We start from the raw sequence: 22,884 nt of genomic DNA, 5'->3' as shown, positions 1-22,884 counted from the left end.
AAAAAGCACCTATTGGCGAAATGCCAGCGTTTTGCCTCTGTCACGGACTTGCTATGTCCGTGGTGGTTTATCGAATGGACGGCGTTGTCCATTGCGGTTCCGCGTGAATTATAGGACCGCCACATACCTAGCATGTCCATGGCGGTCAAAAAACTTACATCGTCCGATTTTTTCGAATGGTGACTGACCTATGGGCAAAATCATTATAGCATTTCACCCATAGGTGTTGCGTAGATACTTCCTATATATATATATGGGCATTGATTGTATAGTAATATAATGTAACAATCTTCAAAAACCATGATAGGACCATTTGTTTGATTCAAATTTTAAAATATGGGAAAAGTTTATATAGAGCTGAGGCTCTAAACAATCACATTCGAGCCTACCTCAAAAATTTTGCTAGACGAGATTGTTTTGATGCCCAAAAGTCCTCAAATTGATCATCTCCACATCAAGATACATGGACATGAAAAAAAAATTGATTTTAAGTTTGGAAATAATGTAGTTTGTAATGGATTTTTTACCGTCAATTTTCAAAAATTTCAAGGTTTAATAGATCTATCGATCTACACCATTTTTGAAGCTTTAAACTTTATAAATAAAGATGAAAATACATTTTAAGGTTATTACAAAGATTTCTAGTGTTGAAACCACATTTCTCGACACTATTTAAAGGTAGGTTCTAATTTAAAGCCTAGGCTCTATACAAACTACGCCATTAAAATATACGCTCTTTTCATTCTAATGAACAATCATGTTAAAAAAAAAAAAATTTGAAATTGCGACCTCAAAAGTATTTTTTTAGCCCAATTAACATAAGCTGTCTATTTTGATAAGATGCTTAGATCTAAGCCTTAGAAGGATTTTCTTTCCATTTTTTTTAGATGCCTTTATTATCATTAGATGAACAATGTTAACAAAGAAATAATAATAATTTTGAGTTTGTAAAAGCTAAGATATTGAAATTCCCAAATGAGTCTAGATTCGTTGTTGGAGGGAACGTATTTTGACCATATCTAGGGTTCAAATCAAATTTTTTTTTTTTTTTTTTTTAGGATTGATTATTGAGATGAAGCACGTGTGTTTGCAAAATTTTGGATCATACAAATACCACAGACACAGTATACTATGATACAATTGTTGCATTAGATTCACTGCCCTATATATATATATATAAGAGCAATGATTTCAGGCAACCATTGTATAGTAATATGATGCAACAACCTTAAAAAACCATCTTATAGCCATTTGTTTGATCCAAATTTTGAAATATACACCCTATTCATTCTAATGAAAATCACAAAAAAAAAAAAAAAAAAATTGAAGACACAACCTAGAAAGTACTTTTTTAGCAACCTAAAAAGTACATTTTAAGGTTGCAAGGGTTGTAACCACTATGAAAACAACCTAGAAACTTTTTAGCAACCTAGAAAGTACTTTTTTTGCACGTCTAGAAAGCCATGTTTGTGGTATTTGTATGACCTCAAATTTTGCATTCACACTCTCTTCATCTCAATAATCGATGCCCCCAAAAAAGAAAAAGTTCAATTTGAACCCTAGATATGGTCAAAATGAGTCCCCTCCAAAAACGAATCCAAATCATTCATTTTGTAAATTTCAAGATCTTAGCATTTATAAACTCAAAATCATTATTTTCTTTTTTAAGATTGTTCATCTAAGGATAATAAAGCCATCAAACAAATTTGTAAATGAAAAAATCTTTCTAAGACTTAAATCTAAACATCTCACCAAAATGAACTGCCTAGGTTAATTGCATTTTCAATTTTTTCTTTTTTTGGGATTGTTCATTAGAATGAAAATAGTGTATAATTTAAAATTTGGATCAAACAAATGGCCAGAAGATGTTTTTTTAAGTTTATTGCATCATAGTACCATACAACAGTTGCATGAATTCATTGCTATATATATAAGCAATGATCCAATACAACGGTTGTATCATAATATAATGCAACAACACTTTTAGAAAACCATGTTTGTGGTATTTGTATGACCTCAAATTTTGCACACACTCTCTTCATCTTAATACTCAAATCTCCAAAATAATAAAAGTTCAATTTGAACGCTAGATATGGTCAAAATGAGCCCCCTCCAAAAACGAATCTACACCATCCATTTTGTGAATTTCAAGATATTAGCCTTTATAAACTTAAAATCATTTTTTTCTTTTTAACATTGTTCATCTAATGATAATAAAGCCATCCAAAAAAATTAGAAATGAAAAAAATCCTTCTAAAGTCTAGATCTAAGCACTTCACCAAAATGAACTGCCTATGTTAATTGGACTAAAAAAATACTTTCTAGAATGAAAAGAGTGTATATTTCAAAATTTGAATCAAACAAATAGCCATAAGATGGTTTTTTTAATGTTGTTACATCATATTACTATACAAGGGTTGCATGAAATCATTGCTCTATATATATATATATATATATATATATATATATGGGAAAAGTTTACATAAAGTTGCAACCTTAAAACGTAGAATTACAGATTCACCTCAAAAATCTTTTGGAAATGTTATTTCAATGTTGAAAAACCCTCTATGTGATCATCTAGACATCGAGATGTATGAATATAAAAATAAAAAAAAGTTTTTGAGTCTCAAAAATAGTACATCTTGCGACACATTATCTAGGCCGTCCATTTTCAAGATTTTCATATGTTTATAGATCTCCTTAATTTTAAGTATTTTTGAAGTTTAAAATCTTCTAATTATATATGAAAATAGATTTTAAGATAATCCTAAGAATTTTTTACAACAAAATTACATGTTATGATAAAATTTGGAGGTGCGCCTTAATTGGATTGTTGAAGGTTGCAACCTTATAGAAAACGCACCCTATATATATATATATATATATATATATATATATATATATATATAATTGCAATTAGAATTTTATGTAATTTTTGCATATCAATGAAATTAAAAGGGAAGTTCTATAAAACAGCCGTGAAACCAACTTTGCTATATAGGGTGAAATGTTGGTCAACCAAGAAACAACATACCATAAAATGAGTGTGAAAGAGATGAAGATATTGAGATGGATGAATGGCAAGGCAAGAATAGATAGAATTTGAAATGAATATATTCGGGAGAACTTACATGTGGCTCCAATGGACGATAAGATCAAATAAAGTAGACTTAAATGAGTCGGTCATGTGAAACATAGACCTTGTACAACACCTACTAAAAGGTGCAAATTGATTCAAGTGGAGAGCTAAAAAAAAACAATGGAAGGCCCAAAAAGACAGTTAGAAGTAATGAGAGAAACTATGGGGACTTATAGCCTCACTAAGGATATGACCTTGATAGAGCAGAATGGCGAACCAAGATTTGTGTAGCCGATTCTAAATAGTTAGAAAAATGCTCAGATGATGATGATGCTATATATGTATGTGTACGATAAAATGAGGAAAAGTAAACTTAAGTACTTTGGCCAATGTAGTATCGACTTAGAACAACTAGGCAATAAAAGGCGACTCGATTCAAGTGGAAGGCTCCAAAAAACAGATAGAAGTAGTGAAAAGAGATTCGATGCCTTATGAAATTGAATGAGCATAATGACATTTGATAGAACAGAATGGCAAAACAAAATTCAAGTAATCAGCCCCAAATAATTGGGATAAGGGTGATTATGATGATAATATATGTGTATGTGTATTAGCTTACATAATATAGAAATACATACAAAACATTGATACACATCTACTCTCATAATGCATAATGTTGTAACTTACTCAATATGATAGTCATGTCATTGCTAACAAGCATCCTAGCAATATCCTCCAGTATCAATATAAGTGTTAACATGGTATGACATCAAGCACATCGGGCATCTGTCCATTACAGCCGTACATATCTTACTATTCCATCTTCGGCAATAGAAGCACATGTTCCTTTACGTAGCTTGGACCCTGGCATGTTCCCAAAGGTTGTGCTCTTGAATTCCTACTTTTCAAATTGCCTTGAAATGAATCCCTAATAGTGGTGGCTAGAAAACCCGTGAAGCAAGGCTCAGCCTCGCCCGAGTCACTCAAACCTATCAGGCTACTAGGTCTAGATGAAAAACACTGAAACTGAGGTGAGTCTCACCAAGCCCCAATTATCGTGTGTTCTAACCATAGACTAGGACGAATCTGAGTGCCGATTCAGCCTTGGTGGCTGACTGGGGCTAAGGGACTCGGGACTTGGGAGCCTGGCGAGTCCAAGCCCAAGTCCTCATTTTCAAACATTGTTTAGATTAACTTGTTCTCATGTTCTAAGAGCACTTCACTAATTATGCACAAATAAACTTAAAACTAGAGAAATTTACCAAATGTGATAACTCTCAAATGTTTATGCAGTAATAGTGACAATTTATCTGCATCGAGTCATTGACACGTAATGTTCATCTCCTCCACAACATAGAGAGCATAGACAAGTAAACCAGCCAATGTACATCAACCGCACAGCATTCTTCCAAACCAAAGGCTAAACATACAGTGATACCTCAAAAGAATATATTACCTGCAGGTCTTTACCTTCATGGGCTTTTATTCCTTTAAATTCATCAATTTCCTAGTCTTGCAACCTTTGAGTAGCTCCATTATTGTCTGTATTTCCATCGGCTTCGATTCGCACCTTCACAGAAGTCCATTCCCTCTACAATCTCCAAATATCAAGACAAATCAAATTATACCATGCTCCCTAGCCCAATTCACATTGTACAAACCAGAGAAAAGAGAGCCAGTCAATATTAAATACTAAGAATAGGAATCCTGGTGTACCAACGATCCCTCAGTTCAAATTTTGGACTAGATAGAGGATTGGAATTTCTATTCAACAACAATTGAATTCAGAATCAAAGATCCAAATGAGATATGACGAATCGCAATGGAACAAGAACTTTACTTGCAGCAACACATTGTTCCAAAGCAGTAAAAACCCTTCAGATCTTGACTGGAACTCTTATCTGTAGAAAACATTCTTGGCATACAAATCTTTCTTCCCTTCAAGATGAACATCCAATCCATGAATCAACACCCAAGACAACTTTTCACATTTGGAAACACACCTTCCTCAGAATCAAGGAGAGGTCGATAATTATAAAAAAGAGGTAGAAATTAAAATAAAGATGCAGAAAAACACGAGAGCAGTGTCCCAAATTGTATTAGACTACAGTGCCCTTGTTTTAGAAGAATAATTCATTTCACTCACACAATAAAAAATATATATATTGTATTCCAATCATCTTGTTAGCATGAAAGAAAATATTGGGCAGTTAAAAACATCGGACACCTCAAGAAACTAAGCGATTTTAGAATTTAGATACAAATAAGATGACAACGTATCTAAATAAGATGTCAACAATAGTGATTTGACATAAATATTTCAATGTCTAATAGGCATCCTGTCAAAATTTGTTTAAATATAACTACAGGTATTGTACAATGCACAGCCCTTACTAGTCTTTTTAGGATTATGGTTCAATAATTGTCACCATCTTAGTCACAAACATGTTGCAAGCCACACAAATCAACTACACAAATTGATGGAAGATTTCTTTTGTCCACAACCAGAATGAAAAAAACATCTGCAACCACATCTCCTTCTCCTCCATGATTTCATAGTAATCAAGCCTTCTCTAATTTGTTTAACTAATGATTCAATAATCAATTTTTTGCTATTAGCAAGATGTTCACTGCTCTACAAGTAATTGATTTACCAATGGTCAACATAAATCAAAAGAAACGTTATTAAACATAAATGCTCAGGGTGATAATCCCCAGATTAAGCATCATGTAAACACCTTCATCTGTATGGACCAAGACCAATATCCAATTCTCAAGTGCTACATTATCCCTAGAGAAGGCGTTGCTGTGAAAATCACAATGCAGCAGCCTCGCAATCCTGAAAATCAGGAAATAGAGAAATATTAAGAGCTTCTGCAAACAACTTCTAAACTAGGGAGGTTGATTAAAGTAATCAAGAAGGATACTATGGCTTAGGCCCGTTCAACAACCAGTGATGGAGTTCTCGCTCGGGGGAGCACAAAAGTGAACAGAACCGATTCATAGGCAAACATAAAAGAGGACTCAGCCACATGTTTAGTGCCATCCTCTTTCTTAAGGAAAGATCAAAGTTAATGTTTTGACTAAAACACTAAGGGGATCTAGGTTGTTCAGATAGAGTTGTGTCCAAAACCATTTAAGAATATTTGAAATGCTTTGTGCTCCAACAAGGGCTAAGGCAACTACTGCAGAAAGAGTGGGCAATGGACTCCTGGCTGTAATCTGCTTTCTGGAAACTTGCTTCACAATTCAACTGATAATGGACAAAGGATGGTGTAAACAAAGCATAAACCACCCCATCAAGACTACATGCGGTACTTGAAAACATTACAGACTTGGTTTTTGTCAGTAGGGGTTTTTGTCATGCTTCGGGCAAAGAAAATTCTATGAAGGTTGGTTGCCAAGCCCTGGAAGATATGGGCTTTTCTTCCTCCTCAAATGGGCTTTGACTAATGTTCTCAGGAAGGCCAAGAAGCATATCTATTGCCTAAGGGAGGAACACAAACGAATTGGTCAGGGTGCTTCATGAAAGCTAAATGTCTGTCTTCACCAATCTCACAAATTTTCTGGCTTTTAATGTTTAATCTTCTCGCACTCGAGGGAGCAAGGAGTCGGGCTTGGATTAAGACAGTAGCAGCTGGGTTTTCATAGCATTACATCTCAAGTTCTATTCCTATGTAATCTTGTCCAAAATCATCATCATTATCATCATCATCATAGCCTTTTCCCAATTAATTGGGGAACCATGTCCAAAATAAATAAATAAATAATAATCTTCTCTCTCATCTATGTATACATCTCAGTTTGTTTGTACTATCCGTACAACTTGCTTTGTACAGTACTTTGGTAAGTGATGACAGTTTACCTATCCCAAAACGAAAAAGAAAAACTGGAGCTTTTGTAAAAAACTGGAGCTTTTGTACTACAGTCATGTGTTTGTCCAATGTTAACTAATGACAGTCTAGCTATTCGGCTTCAGACCATTAGTGCATAATAGTACTGTCATAGAAAACTATTATTATCGCATAGTACTATTATTATCTTTCATCCCTTAGGATTTAGCATAGTGGCAGACATCCAGTTTGTTAGCAGTAGCTGAAGGGTATGAACCTTTAATTTTGTACCCAAAAGACAAACCAAGCTAACCAACCTTGTTTTGGTATTCTTATCATATCAATGTATAAATACCAATGTATAATATGACAACATCATGCTTAACTAAAGTAACAGTTCTATTGGATCTCTGTTACAGTGTTACTGATGTTGCAAAGGGATAAATGAGTATAACCCCTTTACATCAACCACCCCCTTCAACTTTTAAAACAAATAGATCAAAGCCTCAACCTTTCAATAAGCTGAATTTTGCCACAGATGAACTGCAATTACATCTTAGAAAATACCCAATTACAAAATTCAGAAAATAGTTGATAAAAGGCCATTAGAAGATCACCAATCAAAGAGAAAGGCATTGCTTATCAAGACCAAGGTCTTGATTTTGAAACTGAAAGAGAATATGGCCCAATGAGATAACATAGCCATTCCAGCATTCCCTCTTATAAGGAAGAAATAAATCACCAATCCTAAGCCTAGTAACCTCCTGCTTCTACTATAAGACTTCCAAAAAGTCCATGGCAGTACCTAAAGTTCCACTTAAATGAAGGGGAAGTTTCCTTATTTTTTATTTGCAATATCCCTCCTGTGAGTCCTTGTCATACAAACAGAAGTGAAGGAGTCCCTAACTTTATGGATTGAGATATGAATGTGATGTTGGCATAGATCAATTACAACAAGGTTATAATATTCACAAGAATAAAATTAGGATAAAGAAAGATGGGACAAAATGTTATTCATAAATACACCATTCGAAAATAACAGAAACACAAATGAACAAATGGTCATGTATTTATGTAATTATGAATAGAATTTATTACGACACCACGTGGAATGCAAGAATCAAGTAAAATATGTCAACCCCATAAGGTCGGAGTCCAGTAAGAAATCATCCATTGTTACATCATTCACAACCTTAAATAATGGAGTCTAGACTCTAGCTCAGTAACGTCATTGTTTGTTGTCCTAGGAGGTCATTGACAGCAACATCGACATAAGGAATGTGGCAAAATTCATGACTAAGGGTGATTCTTTGAGAAATATCATGGGAGGACCTCCCTAGCCCACGCTCTTATGTCCCATTTACCCCATAGTAAGTACTTCAACTGTGAACCCTCAAATGCTTACTTCCTACTTTGTTTCACGAACACTTCCAAAAATAATGCAATCTACTCAAAGAAGTTTTCTAGTGCTTCTCTAATAAGCAACATCACTAAAGCATATGCCATCATATCATCTTTTCTTTCTTGTAATTTGAATAGCATGTTTAGCACGATAGCACCATAGGATTTGGGGCCAACAAAGGTCGATATCATGGGAGGCTGCATTAAAACCTCATGGAAGGCCCTATATCACCTTTGCACAAAAATGGTCCTACATCACACAGTGTTCAGTGCCTCTCCTATCTCCAGTAGATTGTATACTACTTCCTACATGTACAAAATAATGCAGACACATTATTTGGCACTTAAAGTACCAGCATTTTAAAATGCTTCTGCCAAGTGAAGAATCAAATGGTATGTAAAATTACTACAAGAACACCAATAATTGCATCAGATTTATCTGAATAACCTTAATTTTAGTGATATGTTGTCACACTGAACCCGTCCTTATCCCAGGGAATTTCTAAGTACCAGCATTTTAAAATGCTTTTGACAAGTGAAGATTCAAATGGTATATAAAATTACTACAAGATCACCAATAATTGCATCAGATCTATATGAATAACCTTAATTTAGTGCTATGTTGTCACTCTGAACCAGTCCTTATCCCAGGGAATTTCTTTCAAATGTTTTCACTTTTAAATCATATGCCAAACAAAATGGGATAAGAGAGGGAGAAAAGGAAAGCATGTGTGAGCAAGAGAAAAATTGTTAATAACTCTTACTGCAAGGCTAGGATGCATTATTTTTAAAGAAAATATTACTTTCTAGGGTATGACAATCACTAAGCAAGTGGCACAGACCTCTCTACATATATATATCAATGCCCAAACAAAAACTCCCTGGGGTTCTGGTGGACTGTAATATCTAGCTTCTAAACTGTAGAAGCCACTGGATGGATCCTACAATGTTGATGAGATTATTTGGGGAAAGGAGTCTGCCTACAAAACTGACTGAGATTCAATTCTAAATCATATTGATCCCACGAACTGAATCTAGACTTTCAAAAATCTGTCCTTGGTTTCAAGATACTCATGCAGCTTCAACCTCATGTGACTATTTATTCTTACACACCAGTCTCCAATGTTCCCTCTATAGAACCTTCCCGAAATTCAGGTAACAATCAAGAATTTCTTTTTCTGAATATTTCTATACATTTTTCAAGTTAAAAAACTAGTTTTTCTGAAGCTTATTTTCAAACATCATTTATTCATGTAAAATACCAAACAGCTCAAACTATAGGAGAAACAACAAGACTTTTTTTTTCTTTCTAAATTTCTAATGCAAAGAGCAAACACTCCAACAAATATTCCCAGATAGTGATGTGATTAGTTGTTAAAAACCTAAACTAAGAAGGATCCAACTTCTTAACAGTTTAACTTTGCTTTATAGACTGCAAAGACGGCAGATCCAACAAGGGAATTCAAATAACTCAAAGTCCATCAATATATCTAGAAAAGGGCACTGATAACCACTAAACAACAAAAGTTAACTATCCTAGACAAAAGGCATCTTAATTCAGATAATTTGCAAATATCCATCACGAATCACCCCCTTTGCCTCGTCAACATACATACACCCCCCCCAAAAAAAAAAAAAAACACACACACACACAACACAAATAATAGAAAACATTTTCCTAAATTAAATATTCATACTCTCCAAGTAATTTTTATCACCATATTAAGGCTTAAATGAAAGGGCTTCTATACATAGAGACCATTTACCTTTGGTACAAGATGGTCACAATTACTTACAACCATCCAAATTAAATTTTATTGCTTAGGTGTATCACAAAGTTCGAGAAAATTACTTTTGAAGTTTAAGCTTGGTCAATTGAAAAAAATGCAGCCATCCAACTTCACATCCAATGGTCAAGAATAATTGTGACCGCCTTGAACCAAAGGTAAATGGTCTCACTCTATACTTTTCCTAAATAAAATATTCATACTCTCCAAGTAACTTTTATCACCATATCGAGGCTCTTAGCACACACGAAAAGATTCAAACCTGAAACCTAAAAGAGTAACTCTAAATTAGAGCTTCAGACTCCTAGATGCAGCAGCCTTCCTGGCTGAAGCATAGAGGGTTCACATTAGCCAAAGATTTTTAGGTTGGAATTTGCTTCAACTACAGGGTGATTAGAAAGCAAGTCAAAAAGAATGGGCCACCCAGTTGCAAAACAGATATAGAAGGCTCCTAATAACCTTCAAGCCTCATGTGTTGGTACTTGGTAACAACCAGCACGTTTATCGTAGTCCTCTCCCACATAAACCAAATGAACTCATGATTCCTAGAAATATAACTTTCCTATATTTGATTATGGCAGTCTTTTAAAATGTAGCTTAAGAAGGACATTCTTTTGTAATTATATCTTCAAATATAATTACAAAAGAATGTCCTTAAGCGACATATTACAAGATTGCCATAATTAAAATCATCATAAAACTATTTTTAAGTCCCATGAAGTCCATAAAACTTCCCAATAACCTGTAAACATGGACTCCATAATAAATTTAAGTTCTCCTTTTGAGAGTAAAATTTCAAGAATTAGATACTATATAGCACTTAACCCACCAATGCAAACTTGCAAAGCCAACATCTCCATGCACAATATCATATATATAACTACCAAAACCATGACATATTATCCCAAGGCAAAAGATAAAAACCAGGCATTGGAATGATTTCATTTATTTAAGGTGAAAATTATTAAAAGACATGATTTCAAATCCAAGGGAAGTTCAGGTCAATAGAAAAAAGAACAAAACATTACAACTGAATATATGATATTAAAACAGAACAATGCGTAGCAGCAATAGAAAAAAGATAAAATGGCACATAACAAAATAGCTTGAAAAGTTCAGGTCCCCAATCATTCATTGAAATATAAACTAGATGAAATAAGCATGGGCCTACCTTTTACCAGCACATTCAATATTGATGACCTAAAAAGAATATGGCAGAAAAAAAGAGGACAATAACTGCCATACCACATGACTATACAATGCATAGACATATTATGCCAACTCCTATGCTCATGACGCAACTTTCTCAAATGGGACTCTTCAATCCCTGCTACATAAATCCCATATTGTGTCCTACTTCCAAATTGAATCACTCCAAAGCACGTTAGAGAACACAAACTCGGGTCGGAACTCAAAAGGGTTCGGAGTCCAAGTCATGTCTAACAAACTGAGCTGAGTCTGTCAGAGACTCGGCCAAGTCTGTCCAAACAAATATAAAAGAATTATGGGAACCAAGCCATGGCAACTGGCCAAAATATAGGCAGTGGTCCTATAAATGCATGACCTACATTTAGGAAGTTTCAGTATGGCCAAACCTAACATGGAATATAACCTTGGAAAATTTAGGTGCTTCAGCATACATATTACACATAAATGGCAACATTTCCATTCTTGTAATTCCTATGGTATCTACAGTAAATGAAAAATAAACATGGAAAAGCACAAACAAGATGAAGAATTCACTTACTGGCATACAAATATAGCAATAAAAAACCACAAAAATATATGGATTAAAATCCACAAAAACATTATTATGAGGGAGAATGCAGCACACTTAAGAGACAATTACACAACATATGGAAGCCTTCCAGCTTCCATAAAACATATTTTGACGTTGTTTTTGCATGCCAACGGAAAGCGGCATTTCCATCTTGCGGCTTCCATGGGTGTGCAACAAACATGGGAGTTGTGGTTGGGTTTCCCACTACCCAAAAAGTTACACCAAAACAAATACGCCCTTAAGTTATCAAACCTTTATATGGTATGATGCACTAGCTCGGTAGTTTTCTCTCTTTTATTTTTTTTGGTTTTTTCATTGGTATGCTTAACTGAGTACTTATCAATACTTCAAACCATGTGTATGCAATGCAGGACGCACTCAGTTACTATCAATGAAATGATTCAGTTACCCACTGGTAAAAATGACTACATCAACTGCATCTTTTGTTCCTCCATCCAAAGCATAAATTGAAGGGGGTGTTTGTTTTGTGGAAGCCCCACTCCCACAAAGTTCGGAAGCCACTCCTTCAATGGGTTACTATAGAAGGGGCCGGTTCCTAAAAACAAAATCAAATTGACTTTGTTTATAGGTCCACTGGAAGCCACATGTTCCCAATTCCGACATCCACTCCAGCATAATAAATGCAGGAGTGCACAGTTCGTGGAAGCACTGGCTTCCACAAAATGAACGTGCCAGAAAATCCAATCACATTTGACTTTCTGAGGAATGTAATATAGTTTCATCAGTTTCGTCACGTTACATGCAATACCTAAACTACGAGAAAACCCCAAATACTCATCATAAAGTTATTCATATAACAAAGGAATATGAATAGAGAACTTACCTTTGAAGACAGAAACCAGCGTACATGAGAACGAAGAAAAGGGAGTATTTGCTAAAAGCCAATCAACTGAAAGTTGCAAATGAACAACATAATTGTGCATCCATGATTTGGATCAAATGGCAAAGCATGTGTCATACGGGGAGAGAAATAAGACAGACAGAGAGAGAGAGAGAGAAGGGTGGATGATGGGAGGGGAGGGAGATAAAAAGTGAAGGAGAGAAAAGGAACCACAAAAAGAATTTTGATAAAATGAAAAAAAAAAAAAGACACTCCAATTCATTAACTTTCAGTCCATCGGTCAGACTCTATAAATCATGGCTTTCCAAATATCCCAATGTCTCAAATTTAACGCAGTAACATAACTAAGAGAACGGCGGCCCATATTAATCCTGAAATTAACTTACAGAGGCTCTACCATTATGTACAATGCAAAGAAAACGGCAAAAGAAGCAGACCAACAAAACATAGAACCTACCAAGACAAAAGATAGTTAAGGCCAACAAGGCAACAACACACCTAACTCTACTTAATTGTAACAAACTTGTTGGTACCATGCTTTGCCCAGTGGGTCTTCAAATCTATCTGTTTACTAAGGTCGTGTCCATCAGCCGCAACCTTCTCCAAAACCTTTATGAAAGCTCCACCACTCATCTTGCGCCCAGCTATGCGAGCTCCACGCCTCTTCTGGCTCATTGGCAAAGGATACATTGACATCTGTGTTGTGCAACAAGCCGACTGCCACCCTCCACACCCCCATCTATAGCATTGTTGAGCTACCCCAGTGCATGAGCAAACAGGGATAGGAATACCAGCAATATCAACTGGAATTCCTTTTATAACAGCATTCCAGTTCTTCTTACCAGACTTATTAGTAGAGGTTCGAGCCCCATTTTGATCCTCTTTCGGGGCCTTCACCTTCGGTTTCTTGGGTTTTTGAACCTTGAGGGTTCGATTTCCCTGCTTTTTCTTTGATTGAGTCTCAGTTTTAACTGGTGGGGGGTTCTCAAGAGGCATGACCTGGTTTGGTTGGGGCATTTCAGGAGGCATAATTGGCAACACATGGTTGTTATTGGTTTGGGGATTCGGTAAAACCGATGAGTAATCCTTCGATTCGAAATTGGGATTCCCTGAGAACATTTCGAAATGCTTCGCAGTGTGGGGTAAATCCCTCTGGTTCATCCAATTATCTCGAGGAAACTCCATTGAAGAAGAGATAGGTACCCCACATTCCGGAATAGAGGGATTCCTAGTGGGGTAATTTGAGGTTTGAATGACTGATTTCTTCGCTAAAATGTCACGGTCAGCAACTGATGACATCAACTGTAGCCCTAGAGTCTGCTTCAAAGGCTGATCGATGTAACCCCAGTTACGGAAACCCAATCCAGCGTCACTATCCATCAAAGCCAGCAGAAAAACAATTGAAGCAACATATGATGTGTCAAGTTCTTGCTCAACCCATCTATATGCCCAATCTAGATCTACGAACAAGCCCTAGAAAAACCCATTAATGTATCATAATCATTCCTTCAAAGAAATAGACGATTCATTTATCAAAAGAAAGAAGAACGAGAAGGGCAAAAAAAGGCAGGAAAAGATCGCAGTGTCAGAAGACTTTCCTACCACAAATCAGTTCCAGTAAACCAAGAAAAACCCAAAAATAAAGCATAATCATTCACTCAAGAAAAAAGGATTCATGAAGAGATGGGATGAGGAGAACCAAAGAATAAATAGCAAAAGAATGAATTAGATTAAAATTTTGAAAAACCTTGCACTCATGCAAATCAGTTCCACCAACCCCAAAAACGCAGATTTAACAGAAAAATACTACCTCCAAATCCGTCGTAAAACCTAACTGAAATTACACGAAAATTGCTGCAAAAAGCATATATTTGCCTTTCCGTTAGAAAAAGAATCTCATGTTTCATATCTGCTAAGAAACCCCAGCAAGAACAGAAAGATCGCACAAGAATTCATCCAAATCACAGAGAAATCCCGAAAACGAGCTCCATTAAAAATCTGAGTATTCAAGTACCGATCTTTTTAGGGTTTCAAGCGTTGACATGAAAAAAGCACATAGGATCCCATAAGAGGAAAGAAAACCGTTGAAAAAAAAATAGCGATAAAGAAAGAAATAAAGAAGAGAGAGAGATGAGAGAAACACAGAGAGAGAGGGAGAGAGAGAGAGAGAGGGGGAGAGAGAGAGAGAGGAGAGAAACACAGAGAGAGAAGCGAGAGAGAGAGAGAAGGCATACCTGAACAAGGGCTAGGGTTCTCCGCCTGAGATCGAGAATGGGTCGCTGTAATAGAGAGAGAAAGATACGATAAATAGAGAGAGGGAAATATAAATATACGATAAATAATGACATTTCCTTGTATTTAAATGATTTTATGCGCATGTACAAATGCCAATGTACTGCAAAGGCCACTTTAATATTTTTATTTTCTCCTTTTTAACTAAGTTTAGTAAAAATCGCATAGGGTACCCTCTTCAACACTTATCTCCCCCATCTATCCCTACCCAAATTTAGTAGTTAAGACTTAATGAAATTATTTGCAAAATCTAGCAATCAAATATCAAAAAGTGGAACCGTGACTGTTCACAAATACTCTTACTTACAGTTTGGATAGGATATCCTCCCAAGGCTAAGATAAGAGGGGCATCAAAACATAAAGTCCCCCAGTCTTTATGAGTCCCCCAACTCGTATTATTCTCATGTGGGATCCCTCTAATACCCATTTTTTATGTGGATTTCGGATCCAAATTTGTAGAGGTCTATGATCTACACTATGATGATCATGAATATAAAAAATAAAATAAAATTACTTATACTAGATTAGCTCTCTAATAACTTAGCAAAAGGTCAAAAACCAATCATGTTATGTTACTCGAGTAGGAGTATAACTTTAGTCATCCATGGTATAATGACAAGAGCAAGACCTTATTCTTTGATAAAGGAGTTCATGGTTTCAAATGGTAGGTACTTTTCTTTGGCAAGTAGCAATTACTTTAAGAAGGATTTTACATACTGTTTGGGCATGAGAACAAGTGATGGATGCAATAGTCCTATCTAGATGTTCATGTGTTTTAGGTCAATCTCGCCAAAATGCTTATAGTGGCCTACACGTGTAAGCCCGTTTTATCCGAAACTTATCCGACCGTCCGAAGGGGTGGGGGCAAAATGGCGAACCCCAATAAATAAAGGACATAAAAGTAATGAAGCAACATTCTCCGATCAAAATACTAAAGGTGTCAACCCTATTTTGGTCAATTGATCTGCATCTTCATTTACCTCTCTCTGAATGTAACGGATAGAATGTCGTGATCAGGGGATCCGATCAGGATTTTCTCCATTATGTCTGAACTTCTATTAGAAAAACTTACTCCACACGCGGCCATTGTAATAAAGTCAGTAGAATCCCCATCCACAGGGAACCTGACATAAAAGAACTGGTAGCTCATTTTGGATCATGTTGTGTTGCCGAAGCCGACGAGGCTGGAAAATACCTAACAAGTTGTCCTCGAGGATTGCCTAATTATCCATTGTGTACCTGAAGATCTTAAATTCTCACAAGCGTTGTCGTAGAAATTTAAATTAAGGGCAAGGCCAGTCCGCCTAGGTACAGTCTATGTTAAAATCAAAATGTGCCACTCTCTTACGAGTCCATAGCTTCTATGAGTAGCAATGTCTGTGATCCTGAAAGATCTTATGTTGCTCCGGTTTAAGTAGATACATTTGAAAAAAGAAACTCACATAGAGATATCTATATATAAATATAATCCCATATGTTTTTTTGAGGTGAGTGAGTGGGACGAGGGTCTCTACCCTTGGTAGAAATTGAGTCAAGGAGTAGCCTTACAATTCGTCAAGCACTAACTAATTAAGCCTGGATTTTTTTCCTATAATCTCAAATGCCACACATTGGGAACAACAACACAATGAGACATTCTAGAAAATAATTTTGTAATCTCTGAAAGTACATTTAAGGAAAGAAGCTCAAGTATTGTTTCTCATTCCCTGGTTCAAGCATGGAGAGCACCACCAATTTTAGAAGGAAAACAAAGGTATGAATTCTACAAAACTTCCAATCTTGAGATGAAACTATCCCAATAATCATTGATATTCATGAATAACAACAAAATTCTTGATTACAAAGGTAATGTGAAGCTTTAACTAGCAAATTAGGCTAAAGGGCATTAGTGAAATTGCTAGGTGTGAACAAGGGCATGTCCTTGGGCAATATTGATGCATGCATTCTTTGCAACACATTGCAGGTGCATAGCGATGAATCTAATGTGCACCATGCTATAAAAGGTGCAAAGGCTAAAGCCCTAGGCCATGTGGCGTGGAACAAGAGGGATTCATTAAATAGGGGATTCGCCAATTGTGTACGCCCCTCCAATGGTAGTTAGGGTTTGAGGACAAGTTGCAATGGCTTCCACTAGAGATGGTTTGCATGTCACGAGGAAATGGCCACATTGCCATTGCAACTTTTCATAAGAGATTAGTCAGAGGGAGGGAGGCATCACTTTAAAGAGTAAAGTCTGGCTTGGTAAATTTGCCTCTTTCTTTTGATTTTTGAAAGCAATAAATGTGATCACTCGATTTTTTTTATTTATTTTTTTTGAGAAATGCACATTATTTTTTACAATGGGAAAATGATTTAGTGGGAGTGGCAATAGACCCAACCAGACCCGACAACTAGCCCTGACCTCGGGTCTGGGTATGAGTTCAAATTTTGAATCGAAAAGGTCGGGTGCAGGTCTAAAAATTGGACCCTAATGGACCCTACCCAAATAATGTAGGTATATGTGAGTATTAATAAATGTTGCCAACTACGTTTGTTTCCTAGGAATTTATGGTTATTACATAACACAGTAAGGAATATGGGCATTCATAAATATTGTGCAATACTTGTAAACATTGCTAATAATATGGGTATATGATGGTAAACTAAAAGACAAAAGAAAAAAAAAGCTCATAGTCATAGGGTGGAATTGGACCCGACCAAACCCGGGACCAGACAGGTAGACCCGACCTCGGGTTTGGATGTGGCTCCAAATTTTGCACACGAAAATCGAGCCCGAGCTTGGGTCCAGTCGGACCCAAACCGTTGGCACCCCTAGGATTTAGTGGTTTGGCAATGAGCCATCAACACATGGTCGGGCTCAATTAAACATAATTGGGGATTTTTTTTATCTCAAGTCATCATACCGGCCTCGAGATCAATTTCAATAAAGAGAAAAGCTATGGAGCTCAAAGAGGGTTCCAAATCTGTTCTCCCTCAAAGCGAGTATGAGGTATATAATCAATTTAGAACTTGTTTTAGGTCGAAATCCTCTCCTAGCCATTCTGAAACATGAGAGATTGAGGATTGAATATATGGGATATTTGAACAAAGTGTTTGAAAACAACTCAATGGGATGGACAGGGTTTCGTTTAAAGTATGCCAAAATACTGCTATTTTGACAAACCACCTAAGCAGTGACCTACAAATTATGTAGAATAAAATATAAATATAACATCTTCAAGTTGAAAGCAAGAAAGTAAAGGTTTTGAAGTCAACTAAACAATTAAAATCAGAAAAATGAATAAAATAAAGCAAAAAGAGAAAGAATGATCACTCAGTGCAATGAACAGATCAAGCCAGACAAAATGAAGTGTACACACCCATTTCAAAATTGGCCTTATTTCTAAATCCCTAGATCCCGAATCATAGGATTACCTTCAAACTACAAGAAATGGTCCTAATTCAGCCATTTGACCTATAGGGATCGTACTAGTATGATGCACTGTAAGTCACATTGAGCCATAGTCCTGCCCAAAATATTTCCTGCATTTACCATGGATCCTAAATATTTAAACTTAGGAGGCCAAACATTATATCCCCTGCATTTACCATAGATCCTAAATATTTAAACCTAGGAAGCTGAACATTCCCGAAGGCTCGATTCTGCTTCTTGGAATGGGTATCCGAAAGACCCAGTTCCACGGAAACAAGGCGTTTACGCAGTTTGGATGCATTCCCAAGGCAGGATTCCCATTTTCGTGTGGGGACTCGTATCCACTTTTTAAGCCATTTTTCTAAAAATACGAATTCTACCAAAATATGTGGAATTAACATTTCAAAGAGATGGAAAGTTATAACCATCTAGTAGATAAAATTTGGCAATATTTTTTTTTAGCGGGTTGAGGTCCCCAAAAAAGGACCTCAAACCCTAATCCATGGCTTGCCCTTGCTCACTACGAGGTCACTCACCCATGCTCAGGTCTCTCTCCTCCTACTCAGGTACTTGAGTCCCCCCTTTCTCTTGTCACTCTCTATGTTTCCCTCTCTTTTTCTTGATAGCCTCTCTTGCTCTCTCTTTCGCTTTGTCTTCTGTAACCTCTTTCCCAGTAGCCCTTTTCCTGATATTTCTCTGTCTCTGTAGCCTCTGTCAACGCACTCTCTTCTTCTTTCACTCTTTATCTTTGTAACCTCTCTCTCTCTCTCTCTCTCTCTCTCTCGATATATATATATATATATATATATAGGGGTTGTGATGGGTGTATATATCAAAAAGATTATTACTTTTTGTTTAACAAATTATTTTAATTGGTAACTTAACCATTAAGCAAATGCAAATTTGAAATTTTTACAAAAGTACAATCGCATTTTGGAAGTTAGTGTGTTGGAATTTTATTTGCAAAGTGCCATTATCTTTTAGTAAACATTTCAACTTTATCTTTTATGGAAAAGACAAAAGTACCCATTGTCCTATAGTAATATTTACAAAATTGCCCTTAATGATGAAGATATCACAAAATATAATTTTTTTAAAAAAATTAAACTAGAAAATTAATAAATCTACCATTCACAACTCTCTCTATCTTTAACTTTTGTAATTTGAAAGGTTGTGACGTTTAGATTATCCTATATATATATATATATATAGTCTCGTGTAGATAAGGAAAATGCGCCAAAGGTGATGAAGGACTGGTCATTGAATGGACGGTGAGAGATATTGTCCCAAAATTCAAACTCCACACATTAATATTTCATACTCTCTATCCTGACAGCCTTGACAGTCTTACTTTCTCTCTTACCTCAAGACTCTCTCCCTCTCTAAACACATTTAATGTATCAACTGATGTATCTCGCAGCTCAAGAGGCTCTCTCTCTCTACCCAATGTAACCAGAGCCCTGCCTCCTCTCTCTCTTCCCAATCGTCCTCTTCCTCCTCCAACCTCACGAGGCTTTCTCTCTCTCTTTGCCCAATGTAATCAGAGCCCTACCTCCACCTCTCTCACCACAGTCGTGCTCTTTCTCCTCCATCATGCAACCATTCTCGATGGAGGCTGCTCCACCAGGTACGTTCTTCCTCTTCCTCTCTCTCTCGGCTTTAGTTTTCTACATGGTCCTCTCTCTCTCTCTCTTTTCCCAACAGAAGACAATGTCCCCCTTTCTCTCTCCCCAGTAGAGGACAGTGTCCCTCTCTCTCTCACTCTCTCTCGCCCCAACAAAGGCTGCAATTTATCTCTCTCTCTCTCTCTCTAATCCCCAATCCCAATACCTTGATATGGGGAAATCTCAAATGAGTTTCTCTAAATTAAATGAGCTCACATCTCCAAAGCAAGCCCCCTGAACGCTACTTCATACCCTGAGCCATAGCTGCCATCTGAGAGAACTGAGACAAACCAACCAGAACTGTTGAGGCTTGCAAATTCACCTGATTCACCTGTAAATCTGAGAGATGGGTTAAAGGAGCTTTGAACTCAAACATTTGGAAAGAGAAGTTGGGGAACTTAAAGAGATCTGATGAGAGAGGGGATCTGGTCTAGTTTTTTTCTGATTGCCTCACATTTTCCTTTGAAGCTCTAAACTTGAGGGGCTTCTAGAGAGAGAAAATGGAGAATGTTTTGGGAGATTTGGAGATCATTCTCCTAGTCCATTTCATAACTGTCTTCTGATAAGGTTTCAACTTTCACCTGCGGTCTATCTATCTATCTGTTTCTCTCTCTCTCTCTCTCTCTCTCTCTCTCTCTCTCTCTCTCTCTCTCTCTCTCTCTCTCTCTCTCTCTCTCTCATGCCCCAATAGAGGTATCTCTCTCTCTAACCCCTAATCCCAATACCCTAATACGGGGAAATCTTTGGATGAACAATGGAGTTTTCATGTCATAATGGAGTTTTGATCTGTCTGTGGTAAGGCATTGATCGCACTCCACTGAAGCGTTTAGGATCTCTCTAATAGGAACTTGATTCCTTGCCATTCATTTGTTTGTTGTTCTTGATTTTCATGTTGTCATTTCATTATTTTTTTTTATTTGTAGAGTTTCACACATTCAATTTGTTATCAAACTGGTGTTTACATGCTGTTAAAGAGATTGTAAACATTATGCGACAGTTTTATGAATTTGAAGATATCATTTTATTGGTCAATGAACATGCACACTCAATTAATGGTTTTGATGAATAAAATAAAAAATATTTCCATTAAATGCACCCCATTAACATACTTGGGTGAATGTAATTGAGCCACTGGTTTAGTACCAAAAAGTAACAGTAAAAAAAAGCTACAAATAAGATCTCACTTCTTGAGAAAAGTACATTTAATTTGCTTTTACAAAATTAAATATTGCAAATGCTAAAATTAATAATTAAAAATTGAATCGCTTAATCTGTTAGACGATTAATTAAGTAGCCTAATGGGGTTTGGATGTTTGTACAGAATCCCTAGAGGCTAGGTGGCAACAAGGTTAGTGACTTTCAATAGAGAGATGAATGCGTGAAACTCTACAAATTGAATGTGTGATGTAACCGGAGCCTTGCCTCCTCTCTCTCTCTTCCCAGCCATGCTCTTCCTCGTCCAACGTGCAGCCATTCTCAGCGGAGGCTGCTCCATTTTTTTTGTGTTGGGGGGGGGGGGGGGGGGTTGGGGTGGCGGGTGCTGTAAGTTTATGGCAATAAACCTAAACAAGAAAAAGAGAAAGAAGGATTTTTTTTTTTCTTTAGGGTAGGTCAGGAAGGGCAGTCTATATTTTTCCAGGAAATAAATTTTCTATTTGAGCCAAACAATTAAATGTTTTCCAGGGTTCCATCCAAATGCTCAACAAGGAAATACACAAATCAAGAATTTGAGTTTCATTTACTTATAGAGAGAACTCTTTTGGTACAATAGTTGTGATTTTGCCTTGTTTGTGTTTATTTCCACTTTAAGTGCGAATGGCAGCGGGCTTCTCTCTCTATCTTTTGTTGTATAGATAGATGCAATAATGTCCGCTATTTGAGAACATAATTATTGTTAGAATTACTTGTTTTATCTTTTCTCTGGACCAAAACATGTCATGTTACTTGAATAGTTATTGGGCTCTCGCTTTTGATGATTGAGTAATAGTGTCATTCAAAAAGTTGTGTTCTAATTGGTGTAGGTGGGAAGATGGCACGTTCATTCACAAGCAACACCATGGCATATCCAGTCAAGATTTGCACAAATTGTGGCTACAAATGTGAGATGTACACCTCTAGAAGCGAACAAAACCCAAACAGGAAGTACCTTAAGTGCAAATCATGTAATTAATGGAATAGGTGGGTTGATATGCCACCCCGGTACTTCAAAGACTGCAATATATTGGAGCCAACGATATTTAACTTCGAGTCATTGATCAAGTTATTAAAGAACCAACAACATTTGACTGCCCAAAATAATTTTGAGAAGCATGTAATTATATTCATATTAGCTTTGAGCTTTGTATTTCATGTTGTATATTTCTTTCTCCTTATAAAAAATGAGTAAGGTGTACTTCTCTAACTTAGTCATACATAAACTATATTTTGCATAAAAAAAAAGAATGTGTCTCTCATTTTTTTGGCCTCAAAGTTATTCCGTGTACTTTGATTTCGAGTTTGTCAAGGTTGTGTGAAGCGAAGACATTTTTGTCTTGCTATTGAGCACAAATGTAGTTATTTTTTAAGATTATGCTCCAAAAGATGTGGATTTATAGAGGTAGACAATCTTATTGGTCTGGAGTTTTTTATAGAGTCTTTTGCCCAATTCATGGCTTCTAAAAACATAACCCAATTTGGATCCATCAACAATTTTTAGAACTTTACAAGTAAACCATTTGGGCGTGGTCAACAATTTTTTAACTTCATATGAGAAGATGAGATGATAGTTTGGAAAA

General features: G+C 36.3%; 1 protein-coding gene and 1 long non-coding RNA gene across 2 annotated transcripts; both read right to left on the bottom strand.

Annotated features, from left to right (window-relative positions):
* Positions 1-4,330: 4,330 nt before the first annotated feature.
* Positions 4,331-12,790, bottom strand: LOC148782220 (uncharacterized). Its single transcript, XR_016053905.1, has 2 exons — positions 12,725-12,790; positions 4,331-4,670 (listed from the first exon to the last, which is right to left on the bottom strand). It is a non-coding gene; the product is annotated as an uncharacterized LOC148782220 (long non-coding RNA).
* A 209-nt stretch (positions 12,791-12,999) lies between these two features.
* On the bottom strand, positions 13,000-15,020 carry LOC18439235 (protein BASIC PENTACYSTEINE3). Its single transcript, XM_006849404.4, has 2 exons — positions 14,977-15,020; positions 13,000-14,215 (listed from the first exon to the last, which is right to left on the bottom strand). Exon 2 carries the CDS (start codon positions 14,120-14,122, stop codon positions 13,247-13,249), a length of 876 nt encoding a protein of 291 aa, XP_006849467.4. The 5' UTR covers positions 14,123-14,215; positions 14,977-15,020; the 3' UTR covers positions 13,000-13,246.
* Positions 15,021-22,884: the final 7,864 nt, after the last annotated feature.

The sequence above is a fragment of the Amborella trichopoda genome, chromosome 4, assembly GCF_054954075.1.
Source record: "Amborella trichopoda isolate Santa Cruz 75 chromosome 4, AtrichopodaSantaCruz75HAP2 v2.0, whole genome shotgun sequence".
NCBI classification, from domain to species: Eukaryota; Viridiplantae; Streptophyta; class Magnoliopsida; order Amborellales; family Amborellaceae; genus Amborella; species Amborella trichopoda.
Note: the sequence above shows the minus strand (reverse complement) of the source record. Positions and strands in the feature narration are given on the sequence as shown.